The following is a 22093-nucleotide window of genomic DNA, read 5'->3' as shown; positions in this document are numbered from 1 at the left end:
GCACCCTGGGTCGTCAGCTGCCTGCTAATGAAAAATGCTTTAATGACTGCACCGACCAGGTGCCAGGGTATGAAATATGCGTGTTCGGTATCGTACTTGTGCCTAACATGGATTTTGAGCTACAGCAGTAACTTAACATAGGGGTACTTGGTCTTGCTCTGTGCTGACTTGACTGCTGCGTGTGAACGACAAGCTCCACTTGAGTGTCTTGAGGGGTGAGAGCGAGTGTCAGGTGTTATCTTGGAGAAATAAAAGCACTTCTTACCTTGTGGTGATTTGTTCATTTGACCTTGCTGTTAGAAAGCATAATTTTGCCTTCTAATGTCATTTTCAGCAGCACGTCACTTTTTCCTGTGGTTTCAAGTAAAAGTAATGATGCCACTTAGGGTATTCAGAGGTGACCTGATGTGCATATGTGTAATTAGAGCGGGTGTAATTTTAAATTCAGGTTTTGTAAAGAATAGTATGACATCATTTTTCTGAAAGGAAAGCTGATAATTGTCAAATATTTAAAAATTAGCAGTGAAATTACAGTTGGCAAGTCCTTGCAGTAGCAATATTTTGTTGTTGTTGTTGTTGCTTATGCCAGTCTAGAACATGAGTGTCATAGATTTGTTTTTTTCTCAGAATATGGCGGCATGGGCTTGGACTTCTCCTATAACATTGCAGTGGCAGAAGAGCTGGGAAATATCCGCTGCGGAGGTGTTCCTCTGGCTATTGGAGTGCAAGCTGGCATGGCTACTCCTGCTCTTACAAGGTAATTTTCAGAAAGTTTGGTTTAGCCTAAAACCCAAATTGTATTGTGTTTAGGCGTAAAACCCAATCTGTATAAGAGTAGAAAAAACCATGACTGTGCAGATTTACTGTCTAGTTGCTCTTCAGTAACACCTGGGGAAGGAAACTCCTTTCTACCACTCTCAGATAGTTTGGTTTAGGGGAGAAAATACTTTCTTTTTTTTTTAATGTTAGAATATTCTATATTAAAACATAGGCCCTGTTTAATAGTAGATTATATGTTTACAAGCACAGAACCTTGGTGCCACAACCAATAAAACAAGTTTAATTCCAGAATTCCCCTATTCAAGTTTGTGGTTTTTTCATAGCCAGATATCCCAGTGCAGTCATACTAAGGATGCATTTAGTTGTAATGATTAGGATCAGTCTAATTCTATTTTATAATTTACTTGCTTTTTTCCAGCTTTACAAGGTGCTCCTCACAGACTATGACTTTTCAGAAATAATGATCAATATTGGTGTAAATCCTAAAGTTGTAGCACATGTATCATGCTTCCTCAATACACCCATTCCAGGCAATTACTCATTTTGCTTTTTCTCATCTGCTTGTGTCAGTGTTCCCCTTTTATATCGCTTGCTATCATTCAGGCTCCTGCACTTTCTGAATCTGTTTTGTTGGGTTTTTTTTTCCCTCTGTCAATAAAAGTGGCAGTTACCAAATTCTTCTTCATGCAGTAGTTTCAAAGACATTCTGCGTCAAAACAGCAGTTTGCAAAACTAGAAGGAGGCGACAGGCTGGACCAGCAGTTTTCCCCTGGAATATGGATACGCCTAAAATTCTGGAAGGTGGTGGTGGGGACTGAATACAAATAATGATGATGAAGTCAGGAATTTCTCTGCACAAAACAGATATACAAGAGGGGAACTTCTGCACAAAAGAGCATTTTAGGATTGGGTGGTTTGTTGGTGTGGGGTTTGGTTTGTTTTTTGGGTTTGGTTTTTTTTTTTTCCCCCCATTCTGAATGAAAATGCCTGTAAATCCACTGTAGAGTCTGGAATGTAGGCTCTGTTCCCTTGACATCCATTTATCCTTCTGCTAGGTACGTGCAACTTTGGAGGTCTCAGCCATGGGAAATCTTTCTAAAAGTTTTCTGCTCCTTTGTGTAATACACCAAAAGCTTGCTGAAAGCATGGAGTTCGGTATGTCTGTTGCAACAGTAGCTTGGTTATAGTCCAACTGAGAATAAAACTAGTATTTTAAAAGACTTCAGAAAATAGTACCTTGCCCCCATGATAGCCTTTTATTCCCAGGCATTTAAAAAAAGCTGTGGGTAAAAGAAGATGGGATTTTGTTCCATTGCCGTTTTTTGGCCTTCCTATACTCTGTTCTGCTGTAGTAAAGCAGTGAAGCTACATACATTTGTGCTAGTGAAATCCTACAGTGGATGTTCTTGGAAAGTAAAGGTAAAAATATCATTAACATGATGAAATCTGTAATTGAATTTGCATCTGTATCAGTGAACTTTTCCTCCACTGTTAAGTCAATTCCACTGACTAGTTACACAGTACAGTGTCCCACTCTTTAAGATGTAAAAGTGAAACTTGATACTGAAAAGAGAAAGCTGGTTGCTACAGGAAATTTTGCACGGGTGCAGCTTTACTTCATGCGGTATAGTGAGAGGGTTAACTGCTTGCCCTGCGTCATGGATTCAAATTACATGCACAACCTGAATGGTTTCTTTAAAGGTATCTGTGTACTGTGGTGATCCTAACCAAGTTCAAAGAGATAATCCGAATTTTGCATCTTAACTATGCATTGTTACACATGATGCATCAGCAATGCACAAAGTAAACAGTAATACGGGAATCAACCATCATCCCCTAAAAAACTTATAAAAAGAAGTCTGGAGCCCTTTGTTGGCTTTCCTAACTTTGGGCTTTATTCAGCATTCATCAAGCATGTATTGAGTGAACCCGAGAACGAACTCAGTGAATGTGATACGTCATGAAGATGCTCTGCCACTATAAATTGGAGATGTTCCCTCAATTAGATATATAGATAGCGCAGTAGTTTGAACAGATGGATACATATATGCACATGCGTGTGTGCATGTGCAGGCACAGAGCTTTTAAAATTTTCATACTTTGGAAAAATAAAGTCTTAAATTATCTAGAGTCAGGATGCCTCCTGGTGCTGTTTCTGCAACTTCCATGGGTTTGTTGCTTCAGTGACAAGCTGTTGCAAGGCTTAGTTTGTGAAGGTCCTTGAGATATTTGGTTAAATGGGAAGTACATTGTAGTAACAGTTTCAATTATATAAATAATAACTTTTGAAAATGTTACCTGTATCTGTTTGCCAGTTCACTGTTCCTGCCCCTTTTTACTTAATTCTTTATGATTTTTTTTTTTTTTTTTTTTTACAACCTTCAGAAAGTTATATTCATGGTCATACTTGGAAACAACCCTGCAGATTTTGCTTTATATGCATTTCTATTGTGCAGACAAATATAGGAGAAAATAGTTTTGTTTCACTTGAAGATGCCCAGACTGCTCCATTTTTTTCCCCCAGTTTCTTTTAAGTGAAGCAGCAGCACTTTCTAAATTTGAGAACTAAATGCAAAATGTTTTGTCAGCAGTGATCTGACCTTTGATGTATGTGGTTCTGAACATAACTCTCTGTCAGGTCTTTCAAATGAATTCAGATATAATACTTCACTTGCTTTCATGCTTACAATTCAAGTGGAGGAAGCAGCTCTCAACTGAGGCAGTGAATGAGATACGTTTCCCTGGGCTTGTAAACAAAGCTATAGGGTGACATATCCATAGTGATACCAGATCAGTGTAAAGCTCCTTTATCTCAGCACTAGGCAGTAAATGTTCCTTTTCTCTGCCCCCCCGCTATCATTTATAGGAAAACGGTAAGGATAATGATGATTATTTAGTGGGAAGAGAGTGCTCTTCTATTTCATCAGCTTACTTGTCAGTGATTCTTTCTCCACCCTGAACAGCAGCATACCTGAGAATTAACGTCCAAAAAGTTAGTTTTACTGTCTCTTTTCCTGTTTGCTGTAAAGGAGAGAAGCTGCAGCTGACAATCACAATAGCAGTTTTGAAAAGCAGGGTCATCCACTTGATCACCTGAGAAAAGGGTGAAAATGAGAAGGGGTCATTCAAGAGCTGAGTGGCTTTCCCACTGGCACAGTGTAAGGGAAACTTGGTTTTGTGCTTCTTCAAGAACAGACATACTGAGTTTTCTTGCTCTCACATTTGGTACTTAATTTGTATAGTGCACATAAGGTAGGCCAGGTCTTGCCCTGAGCCAGAGCAGAGACTGTTATAGGTGCAGCTTTCAACACATCATTAATAAAAGTATCATTAAGCATTGCTGTCATGATGGCTAGTTATGTTGCATCCATAGACAGTTGTGCTGCTTTGTGGTTTTGAATACCTGTGAGGGTCTAACCCGGCCAGAGCAATACAGTGGGGCAATGTGAAGTCAAGCAGCTACTTCTGAACTAGCTTTCCTCAGAACAGCTTCACACTGTTCCTGTAAGTTTGAGGTTTCTCCAGCTCCTGGTGACAACTTGGCCGTGCTACGGTGGCGGGCTGTCTGGTGGGCAGCCTTGAGGTCTCCAGAGCTGGTGTGGTAGCAGCAGGACACCAGCCACATGAGTAGCTCTTAAAAACTGCATGATCTGAAGAGGGTAATCTTTAATATGACTCCTCTTTTACAATACCTGCATTTTAGTGCAAAATGCGTTCCTAAATAAATAGAATATTGATGTAATCATTCTTAACCAAAACCCTTCAGGTACTCTCATCTGCATGAGGTAGTCATACCCATCAGGTAGTCTCATACAGGCTTCTCATATGTCTTCTTTTCAGAACACAGCAGTAGCTCAAACTGAAAAATTTATTTCATAAAATCTTCAAATAACTGAAGCTTAAAGGCTTGATAAAAACTGGGAGCCAGAGCACTTTCCTTAATGCTTTTTTTTCTTATGCTGTCTTTCACAAAAAGTAAATAAGTTTTCTAAATGTGGGTTTTTTAAACTCCCATGTTGTCTTACCTTGACTGAAATTAGGGACTCAAGGAGAGAAAGCTGATTGCAGTGTGGATTTGTTTCAGTCCAGGTTATGTAAATTACTGAACTTAATGAGGCTTGCTTCCATGCTGCCCAAGGGTGCTTGCTGTTGTTCACCACGCATTTCTAACTCTTTCTGTGCCTGTAAAGAGTATCTCTTCCCTTTTTTTTTTTTCTTGCTTCTTTTCCTGTATCTTGAAGATCCAAGGAGTACTGCTAAGCTAGACCTGGACTTCAGATGGTAGGATGCCTGTGCAGGGCTACACTGAAGCAAAAGCGTGGCACGTGGCTACTGCATTACTAATAGTTTGAGTCTAGGAGCAGAACAGAAAGACAATTGGGAGAAATTCACCTCTTGCTAGTATGTAAGAAGGAAAATGACAGTAGGTCAGAGTTACCCTTTTCTTTGCCTAAAGGAAATCTTCTTTATATTCCTAGGAAGTCGATGAGTAAACTATTGTGTCATCTTTGAGATACTGTAGAACGATGGATAGATCATCTGAAAACTTTTTTTTTTTTTTCTTCTTTATTTTTGCTTTGGTGGTGAATAGTGCTCAAATGTGTGAGCTCCAGTGCAAGAAAGCTTGAGTTGATCAAATGCTGAGAGCCATGTTAGAACTGCCAGCAGCTGTTCATATTCAGAATTTCAATTTGCACTTAATAGTGTATCATACTAGTGTATCTGTCAGTTCTACTCAGAACTTTTCTAATTTAATTAATTCACTTCAGCTCAGCTTTTTTCCCCAGAAGAAACAGAAGTAAGATCTGCAGTTCTACCAAGATGAATATCAGCCCAATTAAGTCAGAATAGTGATGTGCAATAGACGTATTTTCATTCAATGTAGCAATCTAACCTGTCAGAAACCAGATTTTTATATATATTTGAGATGAATAAAGGCGACTTCAAATTTCTGATTGGCAGAGCACATAAACAGAACTATGTGGATCAAGGAAGTGTTCTTACATCTGCATTTTGCCATGGTTTTATTTTCCTCTTACCCACCATTTACAAGATTGTATACCGTTGTCATTTTTGTGTTTGTATTAATGACATTCCACCAATGTTATTTATAAAGTGTGGAGCAAGAAATAGTGGACCACTTTCATGCAACTCTTCACGTGTCAGAATCTCACACTTGAGAATTCTTGGTTACCCAGCGTCAACAGTTCATTGACTGTAGACTCGTGTGTGTGTATACATACACACATGCATGAAAATATATTTTAGAGCGATGCTAAGGCTGCACAGTTAATCACATGGGAAACTATGCTCTGGGGTATGGCCCCGGCCCAGAAAGCAGACATGCTCTGGCTCAAGACAGATGACCAGACTATGATCTCATTGCGGAGTTTTCTAATTCTGGAGCTGTTAAACTGGAAAGAAGTGGGTATTGCATTTATGCAAACCCAAGATTTTGCTGGGATACATTTAAAATAGGTAGAATTTTACAGAAACAACATATTTCTAACACAATAGCTAGTTGCTTGCTGAGCTGCGTGTCCTTCTTGCAAGGCATGGGAGACCCATGATCTTCTGAAGATAGTGTTGCCAGACTTTTTTTTTAATTGCAAAATAACTTCTTCTGTAGCCTCATTTTTGGGAAGAGCTGAACTGTTTTCTGGAACTTCAACCAACCAACCAAACATATCAAACCAAAAATATTATTCTGAGAGAAGTTCTTGTCATGGAAATCCTCTGTTGAAATGACTAAAGGTTGGCAAAGTTTTAAGCATCAGAAAGCATTGCCAAAAATCTCTGCTAGCTCCTCTCGTAATCTGATTTTTCATGTTGTTGATTGGGGTTTTTTTGTTTAATGAATGTTCAGCTGGCCATACTTGATCATGTCCCAAGGAAAAAAAAAAAAAAAAAGTACATTGCATAACAGAGCAGGGGACTTTGTCCCAGTATGCTGGAGGAAGGAATAAACACTCCAAGCTGGCTTCTTGTATTTATTTGGGATTGCTGCCACGATTATCAGCGGGGACAGGACTAGGAATTGAGCTCCCTGTGTGCACAAAGTGAAAGTGTCTGCCAGCTCCCACTCTGTTCTCTGGCCATCCCATGTCCTTTGACTGTTTTGTGTCGGGGTTGGAGTGGAGAAGAAGGAGTCTTAGCTAAAATGGTATCCCTCCTTTGGAAGTCCTGGGACATTGTTTTAGGAGGGCCCAGGTAACTGCAGCCTGCTTTGGCAGCCAGCAAGCCTAAGATGAGTGGAGATGCTGACCTGAGAAGCCTCATACCGAAGAGGAGACTGAGGAGGAACTTGACTTTTATGGATTTCTGCTCACAGAAGAGACATCTCATGACCCGAGGAATTTTTTAGTCTAGCACAAGAGAGTTTCAAGAGCTAGACCATGAGCTCACCATTCATGCTGAAAGACCACATCAGTGAATGTTAATTAGGACAAAATCAACCGTGAAATGAGGTGGACCATGTTTTGAATCGATGAAAGCACCTAAACGTTGGAAAAAAAGAGGGTGCCTCTTAACTGAATTGAAATATGGCCAAGTGATTTTTTTGTGTTGAAATGCCATCAACAGTTTGCTGTTTCCCTTTTTATTTTTGTGGTGACTGAAAGAATGGCTGGGAAGAAGCACTAAAGCATTTCACTGTGTGATTTAAATGCAGATGTGAAATATTGACAACATAAATACAGATATTTGCAGAAGGTGGCCATCACATGTCATAACTTTTCAGTCACCACTAAAACCTGGCAAAGAGCTGGTGCAAGTCAGAAGATACGCAGACAGCAGGTCCTCCATCCTGGCTGACTGCAGACTGGTGCAGGAGCATTGAGGGGAAACCCCAGGGACTATGTTTGGATCTGATAGCTCTCAAAACAACAGTCATAAAGATCAGATTTGGGGCAACTAGACCACACGTTTCTGTGGGAGTATGATGCCTGAATACTTGTAAAAGCCGTGTTGGTTTGGGGTTTTGGTAGTGGGGGAGGGGCTGCAGGGGTGGCTCCTGTGAGAAGCTGCTAGAAGCTTCCCTGGCTCCAAGTCGGACCCGCTGCTGGCCAAGGCTGAGCCCATCAGCAACCGTGGTAGTGCCTCTGGAAGAACAGATTTAAGAAGGGGAACCTGCAGTGGAGAAGGAGGTTGGAATGTGAGAGAAACCCCTCTGCAGACACCAAGGTCAGTGAGGAAGGAGGGGGAGGAGGTGCGCCGGAGGAGGGGATGCCCCTGTAGCCCGTGGTGAGATGGCAGCCCGTCCTTGGAGGTGAGTGGGGGAGCAGATGCCCACCTGCAGCCCGTGGAGGACCCCACACCGGAGCAGTTGGATGCCCCCAAAGATGGCCGTGACTCCATGGGAAAGCCTGCGCTGGAGCAGTCTGTGACTGAAGGACTGCAGCCTGTGGGAAGGACCCACGTTGGAGAAGTTCATGGAGGACCGTCTCCCATGGGAGGGACCGCACACTGGAGCAGGGGAAGAGTGAGGAGTCCTCCCCCTGAGGAGGAAGGAGCGGCAGAGACAACGTGTGATGAACTGACCCCAACCCCCATTCCCCTGTGCTGCTGGGGGGGAGGAGGGAGAGAGAACCGGGAGTGGGGTTGAGCCAGGAAGGAGGGAGGAGTGGGGGGAAGGTGTTCTAAGGTTTGGTTTTACATCTCATTATCCTTGTTTTGATTTGATCTGTAGCAAATCAATATTTTTTTTTTTCCCCAAGTTGATCAAGTTGATTCTCTTTTGCCCATGACCATAAGTGATGAATGATCTCTCCCTGTCCTTGTCTTGACCCACGAGCATTTCTTGCTATTTTCTCTTCATCCCACAAGGGCCAGGGGGGAGAGGAGTGAGCGAGCGGCTTAGTGGTGCTTTGTTGCTGGCTGGGGTTAAACCACGATGCTTGTTTAAAATGATTATGGCTGCACTTCTGGTGAAGGCTCTGAATCATAGCTTTGGAGGGTATCTATTCTGCCTTTTGGCTCTGGGACAGGTTTTACCTAGTCATAGGAAAACTGATCACTGTGTGGGTAGAACAAAAGTTGTAACTAAACTTGTAAATAAAGTTTACCTTCAAAAGCTTTTAATAGCCTATCTTTTTCATTATATTGTTGCAGGTTTGGCTCTGATGAGTTGAAAAAACAGTTCCTCGTACCAACTATAGCTGGAGATTTTGTGGCTTGCTTGGGAATCAGCGAAGCTGGAGCTGGGTCAGACGTTGCAAGTAAGTTAACCTAGCAAATCGCCAATTTTAGATAGCCTGGTATTTTACTGGAAAGAATCTGGTTTCCCTGACCCTTCCCTTTGCCACTATCATTTGTAAGAAATACAAAGGAAGGAAAGTCTCGTGTGGTAAGGGCAAAAAGTAATATTCCAGGAGCAGTAACGCATGCCTCTGACACATCCAAAAGCAGTCAAATTGAATGTATTTGTCAGTGAATCAATAGCTATAACCCTGTATAGGCTGAGCACAACAGATTAATATGCAGCTGTCATGCTGGCCCTGGATTTCTCCTAACGTTTGTCCTGATGCTGCCTCCTGTGTTCCTGAGCTCACCACTGGCAAGGAGCACTCCTGTACCTCCTGTAGTTGCACAGCCACTGTCAGTTGTGCAAACCTGCAGACGTACACGATAGGGGATGTGGCCTGTTCAACTGTACTAAAACTTGCACTTCCTTAAAACAGACCTCTCCACTGAACGTGGGCAAATTGCAGAGCTAGTCTGTTCTGACAATGATGGCATCACTTTCACAATGGGTTCCTCTCGCTCATTCTTACCTCACCTCAGCCCCTTGCATTGTTCCTGTGCAGCAAAAATGAACTGGTGATTGTTTTAGTTAGAGCTAATGAAGAATTTGCCATGTCATATCTGTTAGCTCTGTGATTTAGTTACTTTGCATGCAACTGTTTTTCTTGGTTTAGTGCAAGGATACGTTTAAAATCATGGACAAATGAAACTATTATTCTGAAGTGCCTGAGGCAGTAGATAATTTGAACAATTAAGTTAAAACAGATATTGTAGAAAAAGTAGAAGATATCTCATCTGACTGTGAATCGTGGACTTCAAGGAAAAGGGAATGACAAGAAACCACTTTTAGAGGTTTTGTTGTTGGGCGCAGGATGGCTAGGTTGAACACATTGTGCTCTTACAAATTACTGAGACAACATCTTCCTACAGACAAAATTGCCAAGTTCAACAGAAGTTTTTTGATCAGCAGAGTCCTATGTCCATCTCCTTGACCAAAATCGTGGTTTTCTCAAGATAAATAGATAATTATTTAGTGTTAGAGCAAGGGTGCAGCAGGTAGCTTTCAAGAGAGTTAATGGGGATAAAGAAACAACGAGACTAACTCTTCCTGCATGATCCATTGCTGTTTTCTTTTCTAGTTAATTGATTTTGTTCAAATGAAAAATTCCATAATTTTTATAGACTTGTTTTTCATTAAAATAATTTGAAATTTGAATGTTGCTGATGTAGGAAATACAACATAATTTATTTTAATTAATGCCTCTCAAGTTTAATTAGATGATTATCAGAACTTTCTAAATATGATTTTAATTTTTTGATACAGTGTTCCAGATAATAAGTAACATAAATATTCTTTTAGCTGCATGTTGTTTATCATCTAGTTTAATTGGTATGATACACTTGGATTAATACAGTTAAAGAGAAGTTTGGAATCAACTAGAATTATCTGATGAACCCAGAGTGCAGCTGGGAGGCAGACTGCAGGATGAAATGATGATACTTTTTCACCTGTCATGGAAGATCTGATCCCTGGTATAAATCCAGAAACCAGCTTACAGTGCTTCTAAAGGATAATTAAATGGACAACTTAGGCATGAGCAGCACTAGCTTATGTTCTGAGTAGCACTGGTTTGCATGAGGCAGAGAGAACATATCTCCAGGTGGCCCAGCTTTAAAGTGGACTGAACTCCGTGAAACTGCACTTGATATTTCCTTTGGTTTCTCATGCTATTGGGATGTTTGTCTCAGATAAGTGAAGCGGTAGTAAAGCATAGGAACTGTTCACATGTGAAGGTTGGGGACATGCTTCTGCCATGTCAGCCAGTATATTTTAAGCTGAAGAATGACACAACATAAGGTGTATCTAGCATTTTCTTCTGCCAGTTCCAAAATTTCTGAAGGTGGTGTGAACACAGGAAAAAAAAAAAAGAAGTGTTTCTCTACATGAGAAGTGAAAGGTGCCCGGAACTAATTCATTCAAAATTTAACAGAACAAAAAGGACTGTGTATATTAGTCTAATAAAAATTTCAACTCAATGTGAAGGAGCACCTGTTTGCTTTCAAATGTAGTTGTTGTACATTGTACATAGTATTGACCATGCACAACAAAACTAGCAGAGGTGACTTGAGAAGCAGAACAGTATGGACCAGTTAGTATAGAAGGAGTCTGTCTTTAATTTCAGGATTCTTGGTATCACAAAGCATACACGTTTGTGTCGCTTTTAATGATTTTAGCTCATTCTATCTCAATACTATGCCGCAATTTATATAATGTTTTGCTGATAGTCTGGGGGGGATATGTAAGAACACATCATGGAAGACACTTCCTCTTTCTTCAAGTTATGTTTTCCAGGCAACTGCACCAAGTAACCCTGTTCATGTCTACCTCTTCAACATAGATATCTTGCCCCATTTTGTCTCAGTGGATTCCAATCTTTCTGCTTTTCTGGGTTTAGGTCATCTTTTTTGAGCACAAAAAACCAAAATTGCACATGGCGTCTATAATGGTACAAATACTTCTCCAACTGTAATAGAAATATTACCCTCTGATATATAATGTAACACAACAGTTTGCTGGCTTGTGAATCTTGTGATTAACTATGCAGATCATCTTCATTAGCGGTTTGCTACCGAAACATTGTAAGATACAGCAATCATTACTTTGTGCCTAGGTACTTGTACTTGCCGTGTTGAATTTGAAATCTCAAGATCATTCCTTTCTTGCTGAGCGATACCTCAGTTATCTGTGTTGGTGATGTCTGCCAAGTTTGTGTCACCAGCAAATTTCATTAGTGTATTCTTACTCTTATTTTAAAGATCATTAATGGAAAAATTCAATAGGTTTTGTCCAAAGGCTAATATCCAAAGGGCAGCTCCAATAGTACCCTCCCTGCATGTCAGGACTTCCTCTTTTAAAGCAACTTGATGCAATTTCCCTTTGCCAGGTTCCTTACCCACATTTCCACTTTTGTCCTAATTCTTATCTTTTCAAAATTTTAACTCATAGTTACCTACTAGCATCAGTTTTAGTTTGCTTGGGTCCAACAGGATTTTTCCTGTTCTGCTTTTCTCTAGAAAATCCATTTTCGTAATGAATAAATCAGGTTGGTTTTAAATAAGATACCACTGGTAAATTGAATTATCTTTTCTTTCCAAATGTATTCTGAGGCTGTGCAGATTGCCAAAACCAACAACCTCTGTTTTCACTAATTTTAATTTCTGTACAGTCCTTCCTGTAGATGTCTTTCTTTGTCAGCTATATTGTGAATCTTTTTGTAATCTCCTGTGAAATATTTCTTTAGTTTTGAGGCATCCTCTGTATGCCTCATGTTTTTTCTCATTCCCTTTTCATTTCTGTGGCTGAAACATTTTTGTTTGCCGCCTCAATCTTCTTCAGTTTTGTTGGTTTTCATCTGCAAGATTTAACTTAGTTTGACCTGTGGCAGTTCTTACCTTCTGACCTCCAAACTGTAGCTTACTTTGATGATTAATCTCTTTCCTTTCCTTAGGCCATCTCCTGTTTTTTTGAAGTGATTATTCATTCAGTTAGAATTGAAGCTACTTCATGCAAGTTTGGTTCTTTTTTTTCCTGTGCTGATGATGTAAATTCCATATATGCATTCTTTATCTTTTACTTTAAGGATATGCATTGCCTATCTTTGATCATAGTATTGACCTTAAAAGTTGAAGCCAACCTTGCCTTTTGTCAAATCTATTTAGGTGCATGGCTGGACTCAAGAGCACAGTGGAGAAGAAAACTTGAGGCTCAAGTATGTTGTGATTTGAACGGTGAAGTGACCAGCCCTGATTCCTTATATGGCACTAGCTGTAGCATATGCCTTTCAATGATGCCTTGTGGTCTTTCCTAGAAGGGGCCCTCACAGCATGCTCTGTAAGTTGTTGAGTTTTAGGCACTACAGGGACAGTGGTATGGACCTGCCAAAAATGAGTTAAGAAGCACCCACTGAAGTAGCCATTTCCCAGAGCTATGCTTTATCAAGTAGAATAATTACAGTCAAATATTTCAAATTATTTTCATAGCCATATCGCTGATACTGAGTCCACTTGACTTTAGTAAATTAAGTAGGTTTTCAAAGCCTGCTGTATTTTAAACATAAAACTTACTTACTGACTTGATCATCTTTCTTCTATTTACAGTTAAAGAGAATCAACTCTTATTAAGTTGATTTTAAATAGCTGTTTCTCAAGTGTTTGAAGCAAACAGACAACCAGCACGGGGAAGTACTTGAATGTTCCCATTAGTAAGGCATTTGTTCTTTAATCTGTATTTGGGTGGTTAGTCCCCTGTGATGCCATGCTTGCAAGAACTGTTTACATTTGTGATAACATCATAGTGCTCATTGTTCCTCTGCAGACCTTCCATGGGACCTCTATCTAATCTCTTTAGTAGCTGTTCCACAACAAAGGGATGTGTGATGTAAATCACTGCGTATGCTCCCATCCTTTTCACACTACTTCAGTACAGTGTCGTATTTCTTATTCTTGTGTGTCCTTCATTTATTATTTAGTCTCCATGTACATGAGATTGTCCAGTGTCTGTGTCCGTGTATTATGAGCATCAGTACTTTAGATTCCTTCAGTTTGTTGGCCTTCATTATTACACAGATTTCATATCAAGTCCCTTGGACAGATTTGGCATAGTCCTTTCATTGACTGACTAGGTATATGGCTACTGTGTTAATCCACAGTAGTACTATCTCTTTCCCTTGCCATTCATCATTATCTGCTTGTAAGTTCCTTTAGCCATAGCTATATCCAACATCCCCTTGTCTTATACCTTATACAATTTTCTCCCATCATTTTTCCCCAGTTCCTTCATCAAACAGACTTCTTTTCAGCCATGCTGACCTCAGTCCCAGTTTATCTTGTAAATGAAGATCAGATACTTGGTTTTGCTTTGTTTTATATTTAGAGCCTTTGGGAAGAAGGTTTGTGTGCAGATTGAGGTGGGTGTGTATGAAGGTATAACCAGCTGACTTAAATATGCCTGCCCGCTCCACTTGGTATCTGACTCCTACCCTCCAAGTCTACTCCCTCCCTCAGTAGGTGGGCTCTTACAGACTTTATAGTCTCATTAGATTTACAGGTGCTATTAGGGGGGAGGTAGGGTTCTCTTATACCATCACCTACTTTTAGCTAGGTATCTGCTGAAGAGTCTTCTTCACTTGGGGTTTTAGTTGAGGAAGTTCAATTGCAGGGGAAAGAAGCCAACCCTTTAGAAATTCTGCTGGAGTGTAAATAATAACTACTGATTCACTCCAGCTGTCTGTTGCAGCTAGGGCTGCTTGCAGTGTGATGTGAACACTCGCAGATTAAAATAAGATTGTTTTTTGCCAGGGGGTATAAATAGCAGGTGTTCAGAACTCCTTCATGTACGGACGTTCTTAGCATTTAGGCTTGGCCTTTTGAAAGTTTACTAGCTTTGAATTTATTACGCCATTCTAACCAAGAACATGCAGGAAGTGCGTGTGTGTATATCTTTATGCATACACAGATACTGACGCTTATGTTTGTTTAAGTCAGGACTGTGAAATTAATGGCATTCTGAGTGACTAACGTGCATAGTAACAAAAACATGTAATGGATCACCTCAGACTGAAATGTTTCTGGCCCGTTTCTGACGACCAAATTTGCTTAGGGAAAGTTTTCTGCTTTCATCCACTGGAATGAAGAGGGTGAGAGAAGTGGTCTGGTTTCCCTCACTTGCCTTCCAAGGGTTGTCCAGATGGGTCTGCCTTGTGCAGCCTGGAAGGATTAGAGGACTTCTGGGGTATGAAGGGAGAACCAAATATTAGTTGTCTGTCTGAGAGCAAGGAAGTGACTCTAGCAGTCATACAGGGACCAGCTTACTCTTCAGAAGAATAACCCTTCATTTCCTATGTTTTGAAATAGATATCAAGACGACAGCTGTGAGAAAAGGCGATGAATATGTCATAAATGGTGGTAAGATGTGGACTACATCGGGGTGTCAAGCGGACTGGATGTGCCTGCTGGCAAACACCAGTGAAGGACCTCCCCATCGAAATAAATCTCTCATATGTCTGCCAATGGATCTACCTGGTAATAACACAGAACTCTTTGTCTTCTAATTTGTTTTCATTGGTGGTTTTGTGTACGACCGGTACAAGAAGGAAAGGTGTTTGACAGAAAGGACTGCACCCATAAATGCTCTTCTAAGTTAGGTGTTTCACTGTCATACAAAGTTGGTTCTGAAATGCATTTGCAGACTTCCACAAAAAAGTAAGGGACAAGAGGAAACAAGAAGGAAGTTAAATATTTTGCAGACTTGAGCTTGTGACTCCCAAATAATTTTACATGAAGAGTCCTTTTCACCAAAAATAAATTTATAAAAGTTGTTCAGATACATTTGCATGGGAATATTTCATAACCTTCTGTGAGAATGAATAGACAAGTCAAAGCCAAGGACAAAATTAATGCCTCAAAGAAATAATTAAAAATAAGGCCAACATTTTTTTTTGAAAGTTATAACATCCAGTGTCTTTCAGTTTTGGAGAAGTTCCACAAAACTTTTATCTTGGATTTCTGTCCCCAAAAGGCATGAAGACACAAACAGTATGCAAAATAAATAACATATTACCCTATTTACATAGATCTTTGCTACATATGAACTATATGTAAAATGTTCTTAAATTATCTTTCCAAAATAGCATTAAACTCTTTCCTGTTTTGTATGAGGACTGGGGAGCAGAATATATACTTCTTTTTTCAATGAATGGAGAAGTATTTTTAAGCTTGCTGTCTTATTTCTTCAGAAAATATTGAAAGTGATTCTCAAACATGTGAAAATAGAAAGATAGAGCTTAGAGATTTCAAACTTGGGAAATACCTGCCAAAACAATCTTATCCCACATGCCAACACCTGCCTCTCAGGAGCCCATGGGCAGTATCTGACTCTGTTAGGGTGGGTTTACTGACCAGCCGTATTGAATACTAGAAGGATGCAATGCTGTGCTGTGATTGTATTGGGTGGATGGTCCTATCTTCCTCCGATAACCGTCCTCCACCACCCAACCTGGTGGGCTTGCTGAAGAGAAGTGCAGGCATACCCAGGGTGCTTCATGGCTGTGCTCTGCAAAGGGATGTTTTTGCCAGGGCGCTACTATCGTTATCAGTTTAAATTACAAGAAGAGTCTGTGAGTTAAATGTGGGCTGGAGTGAAAGTTTCAAAGGTCTTGGAAGCAGGGATTTGTTTTTGAAGAAGACTAGTGATTTGGGTGAAGACACTGAAGAAATACATCCTGATCTAAGGGTACAAGTTTCAGTGGTACAGTCCACACGGTGTCTGTTCCTGAGTAGTCGAATATACAGGAATCGACTTGGAGGTTTTCAGCTACTTTGCTTATTCCAAAAAGACAGGTGAGACATTGTAGCTTTAGGAGGGGTGTCGTTAGGTCACACAGCCTATACACAGACCTTCTTTACCGGCAGTGAAAGGATTTTGAGTAGAAAAATTGCCTGAATCTCCTGAAGCTGACCTGCAGAAGTGTAGAAGTCATCCTAGAAACAAAGATTTAACTCTGCAAAGTGTATATGCTTCCATTCTTCTGTGTGGTACAGATACTGACCTCCAAAATGGTCACTGTACCAAGATGGGTGACCTTTTGAAATGAAGTATTAAGATGGTTGATTGTGCTCAGTGGGTGGGTCATATCAGAAGTGAGATTTCTCAGGAAGACAAAGAGGAAAAGTATGGAAAAGGCTGCCATTTGACACAGATGTGAGGAGGAAGCTCCAGCTGGTTTGATACATCCTAAGGATGTCTGTCTGCCAGAGATTGTGCTCCTTGGAGGGCAGCAGACAGAGACTGTACAGGAAGTGTCTGGAGGACATTGCTGAATGATGCACTATCAAGCGTCTGTAGATGTATGTGTGTCAAAGCTCAAGAACAAGTGCAATGGAGAACGAGTGTGTTATGTCTGACTTAACTGCTGCAGTCACCAGCCTATATGGCAGGGTAAGGAAGGGATCCAGGGCGCAGCAGTAACTCATTCCTTGCTAGCAGCTGGAAGGACATGGGAGACTAGTCCAGCATTTTTCATAAAAATATTGGTTTGTACTTGTATAATGTGGTGATAAAAAAAAAAAAAAGTTCCAAGTCTGAAAGCATGTTATTAACTACAACTCGTAGTTTATTGGAGACATGAAGTAGGATTTGCTTCTAATTTTAGGTGTGTACAGTGTCTGTTCTGGGGTGAACCAAAGCATGGTCTAGATTTGGCACTGTTGAGTAGATTTCTCGTAAAGGGAATTTGGATAACGGCAGTGTGGATTCATAGTAGATATCCAAATTAGGTGAATAGTCCTCATACTAATGATGTCTTAAAAAAAAAGCTGAATTTCTCATGATGAAAGAGAATCTAACAAGTCGTAAAATGTCTATGTGCAAGATATATAGACAAATGGCTTGCAGCCCTAATCTGGTAACTATTTGTGCACTGGTTTGTCCTCTGAGTCCTCAGATAGCACTAGGGTAGATTGCAAGGAGGAGATAATAAAGCGAAGAGCATCCAGGAAAGGGGAGAGAGCATGTTTCTCAGGCTGCAGTTTAAAATGTGCTTCTTTCCATTTGTAATGGCACTAAATGGTGTCAGGGGAGAGTGACTGCCTTTCTCTCAAGATAGAATATAGGAAATAAAAGACATTGTCAGAAAGCTGGAGGAGTGGGGGAAAATGAAAAATCAAAGATACTTGGGAAAAACTGCCCAGGAAGAGGTATAGCAATCTATCTCAGTGATACTGGTGCAAATAGCACAAATGGCTCTGTTAGAGTGACTTTTAGTAAGTCAGGGACTTGGCCTTGCTGGATTGAGATTTGTGTGTTATTGGATGGCTTGTGGTTTATTTAATACAGACAAACTCCAGGAGTTAGCTGGGCAGATGATTTCTACTGCTGCTGGTATTTTTTAGTATACAGTACCCCTCATGAAGAGAATGAAGATAATTAAACTAAGTAAAGGAAGATTTTGATGCCCATATTGTAGCCAAAGGGATGATTATGTATCATTGTCTTCAAAAAAGAGGAAATGTAAAGTATGTGCTAGCAGCAGAGAAGACACTACATGAGGCTGATGCAGTTTTGCCTCCTTCTGAGTGAGAAACATGAATTAATCTAAGAGCAAGTGAAACTGGTAAGGCACAACAAAGCGGGGATGCTGCTGGATTCAGGAAACTTAAACACACAACCCAATCTGGAAGAAGTATGGGTAACACATGTAGCTCCTCTAACCAAACCTGTAAGAGCTTTCTTCAGTAGTTGTTGTGTGTGGATCTGGGGAAATACACAATAGGATTGATTTAGCAATAAAAAGAACTGGCAGCAGTTGTACTTTTTCCAGCAGAGTCCTTAGTAAACCACCCACTAATGAGCAGTAAGTGCATCTTCATATGGGTAAGGAGCAGTGATTGCATAAAACCAGCTGGAAGTAGTCCGAAGACATGATCTCTGAGACTCTCAAAGAAACCAAGCAGCAATATTCCAACAGGAGAAAATGTTCCAGAAATCATTTGGGCCTGTAAGTGGTTCAGTGTGTGTGTTTGTTTAGCTCTGATTTTAATACAGAAACAAATGACAAATGCTTTTTTGGCATGACTGGGTGCAAATTGCTGGATAATTTTCTATCCAAGAGTAAAAAAAATTTTTATACAGCTGTCCTGATTTTCTTCCTGCATTGAACACATATCAAAGCAAGTATTCCTAACACATAATCTGTTTAGAGATTGGCTGGTGGAGAAAAGTCTTGAGTACAAGGTGTGGAAGTCTATGTGGACCTTATTCTGAGAGCAGTCTTGGCATTTGGAAATAGTGTCAGTATTTCATCTCTGTGGAGAGATGAAACTTTCCATAACCTTATTCAATGCAGCCAGAGGGAGTGAATTTGAAGGGAATGACTGCCAACTTCTTCTGCCTGCAAAACCAAAGTAATTTTCACATGGCTGAAGGCCTCCTGTTGGTAGAAGTTGGGGCGTCTATATTAGTTCAGAAAGAGATGTTCACCGAAAGCCATGAAGGGGAGCAAGGTACAAACAAGTACAGAGAGGGACCACAACAGTTTGTGCGGTGACCAAGTCCTACTAAGCCGTGTTACAGAATAGTAGAGAATTGGAAAAAAAAAATATAATAGAGAGGAAAATACTACCAGAATACCTCCTCATAGCAAAACTGGTTAGAGTATTATGTGTGTGGGTAGTAAAATGTTTGGTTTTCTGCAAAGGCATATATGCTGATTTGGAGGACTGTTTTTCTATGTATATTGACTTGGCAGATGTAATCAGTATGTTTTGCACAAATCCTCATACATGGTTGTTGGCCTCAGTTTACCTCCGAAACATTCTTGACTTCCATCCCAAATGTTCGCATTAGCCCCAGAGCAACAAGGAGGTAAAAACTGAAGACAAGGGAATTGCCACAAAAAATCAGTGGATGTCTATTAAATTCTCATGGCACAGTGGTACGCCACGCTTGCATCTGAACAATAGCAAGAAAGAAAGTGTAGCTAGGAAAAAACAAAATACAGGAAGGAGTCCTACCTGATGTGACTAGGTTGCTGAAATCTTATGTGGCCAAACCTGAAGGAACTGGGTTCATCTCTAACAGACCATTGCATGTGGGGTCAGAGTCAGTGCTGTGTAAGAGAGGTCTGTGGGGAAGTAAACCCTCTTCACAAGCATGTTAACATGAAAACTCGGAGGAATTAATTGAGATCATTATGAACCCTTCTATGACTACTTAGATGAACTAAACAGTATTGTGTAGGCCATCATAAAATACATAGTTTTAACAAAATTTAGAGTTGATATGGAATTGTTGGATGTTTGTAGCAGTTATGAATTTGAGTCTAATTTTTTACTATTAGGAAAAAGTGGTGTGGTGTGATTATAAACTTTGTCTCCTACAGGTACCAGAAAAAATCAGGATAGGCTAGAAGGGAGAGGATAAATGTGGAAGAGAGGGAAGGAAGAGGATTTCCAGGAGGAGAAATTCTCTAGTTGCACCTTAAAACATAGCTCTGTTTTTGTCATTATTTCTCTACTGTTTCACAGCAGTGCAGGTACTCAGCAAATACTGCTAAATTGAATTCCAGCATTTTATTATAGTGCACTAAAAATGAAACATAAGCAAATAAATATTGCATTGTTTCAAGATGTGCATGAAGTAAGATTATTACTACTAGTAAACAATTATTATTTGCGGACATAATGAAAAGTGGGACTTTTACAATTACAGTTTCTGATTTGCTAGTTAAATAAAATGGAAAAACTCTTAAAAATACAATGTGGGCCATTTTGCTAAATTCCAGAATACCGTTGGGTTTTTTTCCTAAAGGTAGGTTTCACTGTAGTCTTGGCACATACCTTCACATCTGTAAACTTTGCTTTCTTAAAATGCTGTACTTGTACATAGTGCTCCTATTTTTTGTGACCTTTCTAATACCCCTTTTTCTTCAGGCATTCATGTTGCTAAAAAGATAGACAAACTGGGCATGAGGTCATCGGACACAGCTCAGATCTTTTTTGAAGACGTAAGGGTCCCCAGCAAAAACCTCATCGGTGAGGAAGGAAAGGGTTTTACGTATCAGATGTTGCAATTCCAAGAAGAGCGGCTGTGGGGAGTAGCCACTGGTAAGTCATAATTTGTGATTCTGGGGCCAGGCAGGGACACAGGTCACCCTTTGCATGACTAACAGCACTTTCCTTTTATTGTAAATTCCAAAACCTCTTACAATCTGTTTCTGAAATCTGTCATAGCCTGGATGCAGACAACCTTCCCTTTCTGTAGGAAAACTTGAAATAGAAAATATTTTATGAGGCATCACAGAGGCTGGGTTTGCCTTGTTTCTTTTTCTTGGTGCTTTTCTGCTGATAAGAAAATACAGTATCACGTTATGTCTGCTACAAATATAGCACAAAGGCTATCAAAATACTGGCACGAAATAGAAGGACAGTGATTTTTCCTGTAGCACAATAAGCTATAATGTTTATCCTGGATTTTAGAAAATTAACTTAGTGGCTGTGTAAAGAAGTGGCTCTTACAGGATGTAAGAGCTTTGTTTTGCAGTTCTGTTTTACCTCTGTACATTTTGGACATAAGTGGTACAGCACCAAATTCTTTTCCCTGAAGTTACGCTGTCACAGAGTTCCTGTTACTCTGAACTCAGGCCGTACTCGAATCCATATATTTGAGTTACATGGATTCTGGATATTCCAGGTAACCACATCCAAGTCTGGATTGTCCATTTTCAGTGTCCTAACCTTCCCCCCCACCCCACAGTGTTTGCTTCTTCAACTTAAATATAAAGTGGTTCACTGTGAGAAGATTGGTCCTCTAAGTTTCAGGGTTGTATAAATAATCTCACCATATTCGTGCTCCTGTGCATAACCCGTCTGTTGCTGTCTGTATGTGGCTGGGGAATCAGGAACTCTAAGAAGGGATTTTCTGATTAAGTGACCAAATAAAAAATCACTCCCTGTTGTGGGTTGATCCCAGACTAAATATTTTAGAGTTCAAATGCTTTACAAAAATCTTTGGTTTGGGCTAAAATTCTTAGTTCAGCCTGAGATAAACAGTAAAAGTGAGAGTAGTTTTAGCAAAGAGCAGGAGGTTAGACTTGCAAGGGATGCCACGGCAGACTCGGACAAAGAGGAGACATGGTCCGACTCCTGGTCCTGTTTTAATTGGGACGTACGCAGACTGCAAGGACATGCATTGTACATTTTTATGCTCAGTTTGAAGTCTAAGTTAAACAGAACAATCAGAAACTCTGGGTTGCAGTGATACTCCTCAGGCAGCAGAGTAGCCCACGACATTAGTCATGCCCCAGGCAAAAGTGACGCGCACTGACAGCATCAAAACACAAAGCCTGGCAGGTTAGATCACTCCTGTTAAAACCACTGGCAGCTTGGTACTGTCCAGCCTTGCACAACCGCCTGGCAGTCACCGTGCTCTGCCAGGAAGTGGGACACCAGGTTTCAATTCTTCTTTTTGCCCAGAACCAACACAGCAGGAGCAGGCGAACCCTCGCCCTGGATGAGC

The 22093-nt window shown here is 40.4% G+C and overlaps 1 protein-coding gene across 2 annotated transcripts in view; it reads left to right on the top strand.

The window, feature by feature from the left end:
• The window catches only part of LOC115339085 (probable acyl-CoA dehydrogenase 6), a 98723-nt gene that overhangs the window by 57284 nt on the left and 19346 nt on the right, over positions 1 to 22093 (top strand). For both annotated transcript variants that reach the window (XM_030008445.2, XM_030008444.2), the window contains exons 3-6: positions 628 to 757; positions 8890 to 8996; positions 14935 to 15102; positions 20509 to 20682. In XM_030008445.2, coding sequence (XP_029864305.1) covers positions 628 to 757; positions 8890 to 8996; positions 14935 to 15102; positions 20509 to 20682 — 579 coding nt within the window. The remainder of the gene's footprint in view (positions 1 to 627; positions 758 to 8889; positions 8997 to 14934; positions 15103 to 20508; positions 20683 to 22093) is intronic.

This window comes from Aquila chrysaetos, chromosome 3, assembly GCF_900496995.4.
Source record: "Aquila chrysaetos chrysaetos chromosome 3, bAquChr1.4, whole genome shotgun sequence".
NCBI classification, from domain to species: domain Eukaryota; kingdom Metazoa; phylum Chordata; class Aves; order Accipitriformes; family Accipitridae; genus Aquila; species Aquila chrysaetos.
This window is presented reverse-complemented; position numbering and strand designations above follow the sequence as displayed.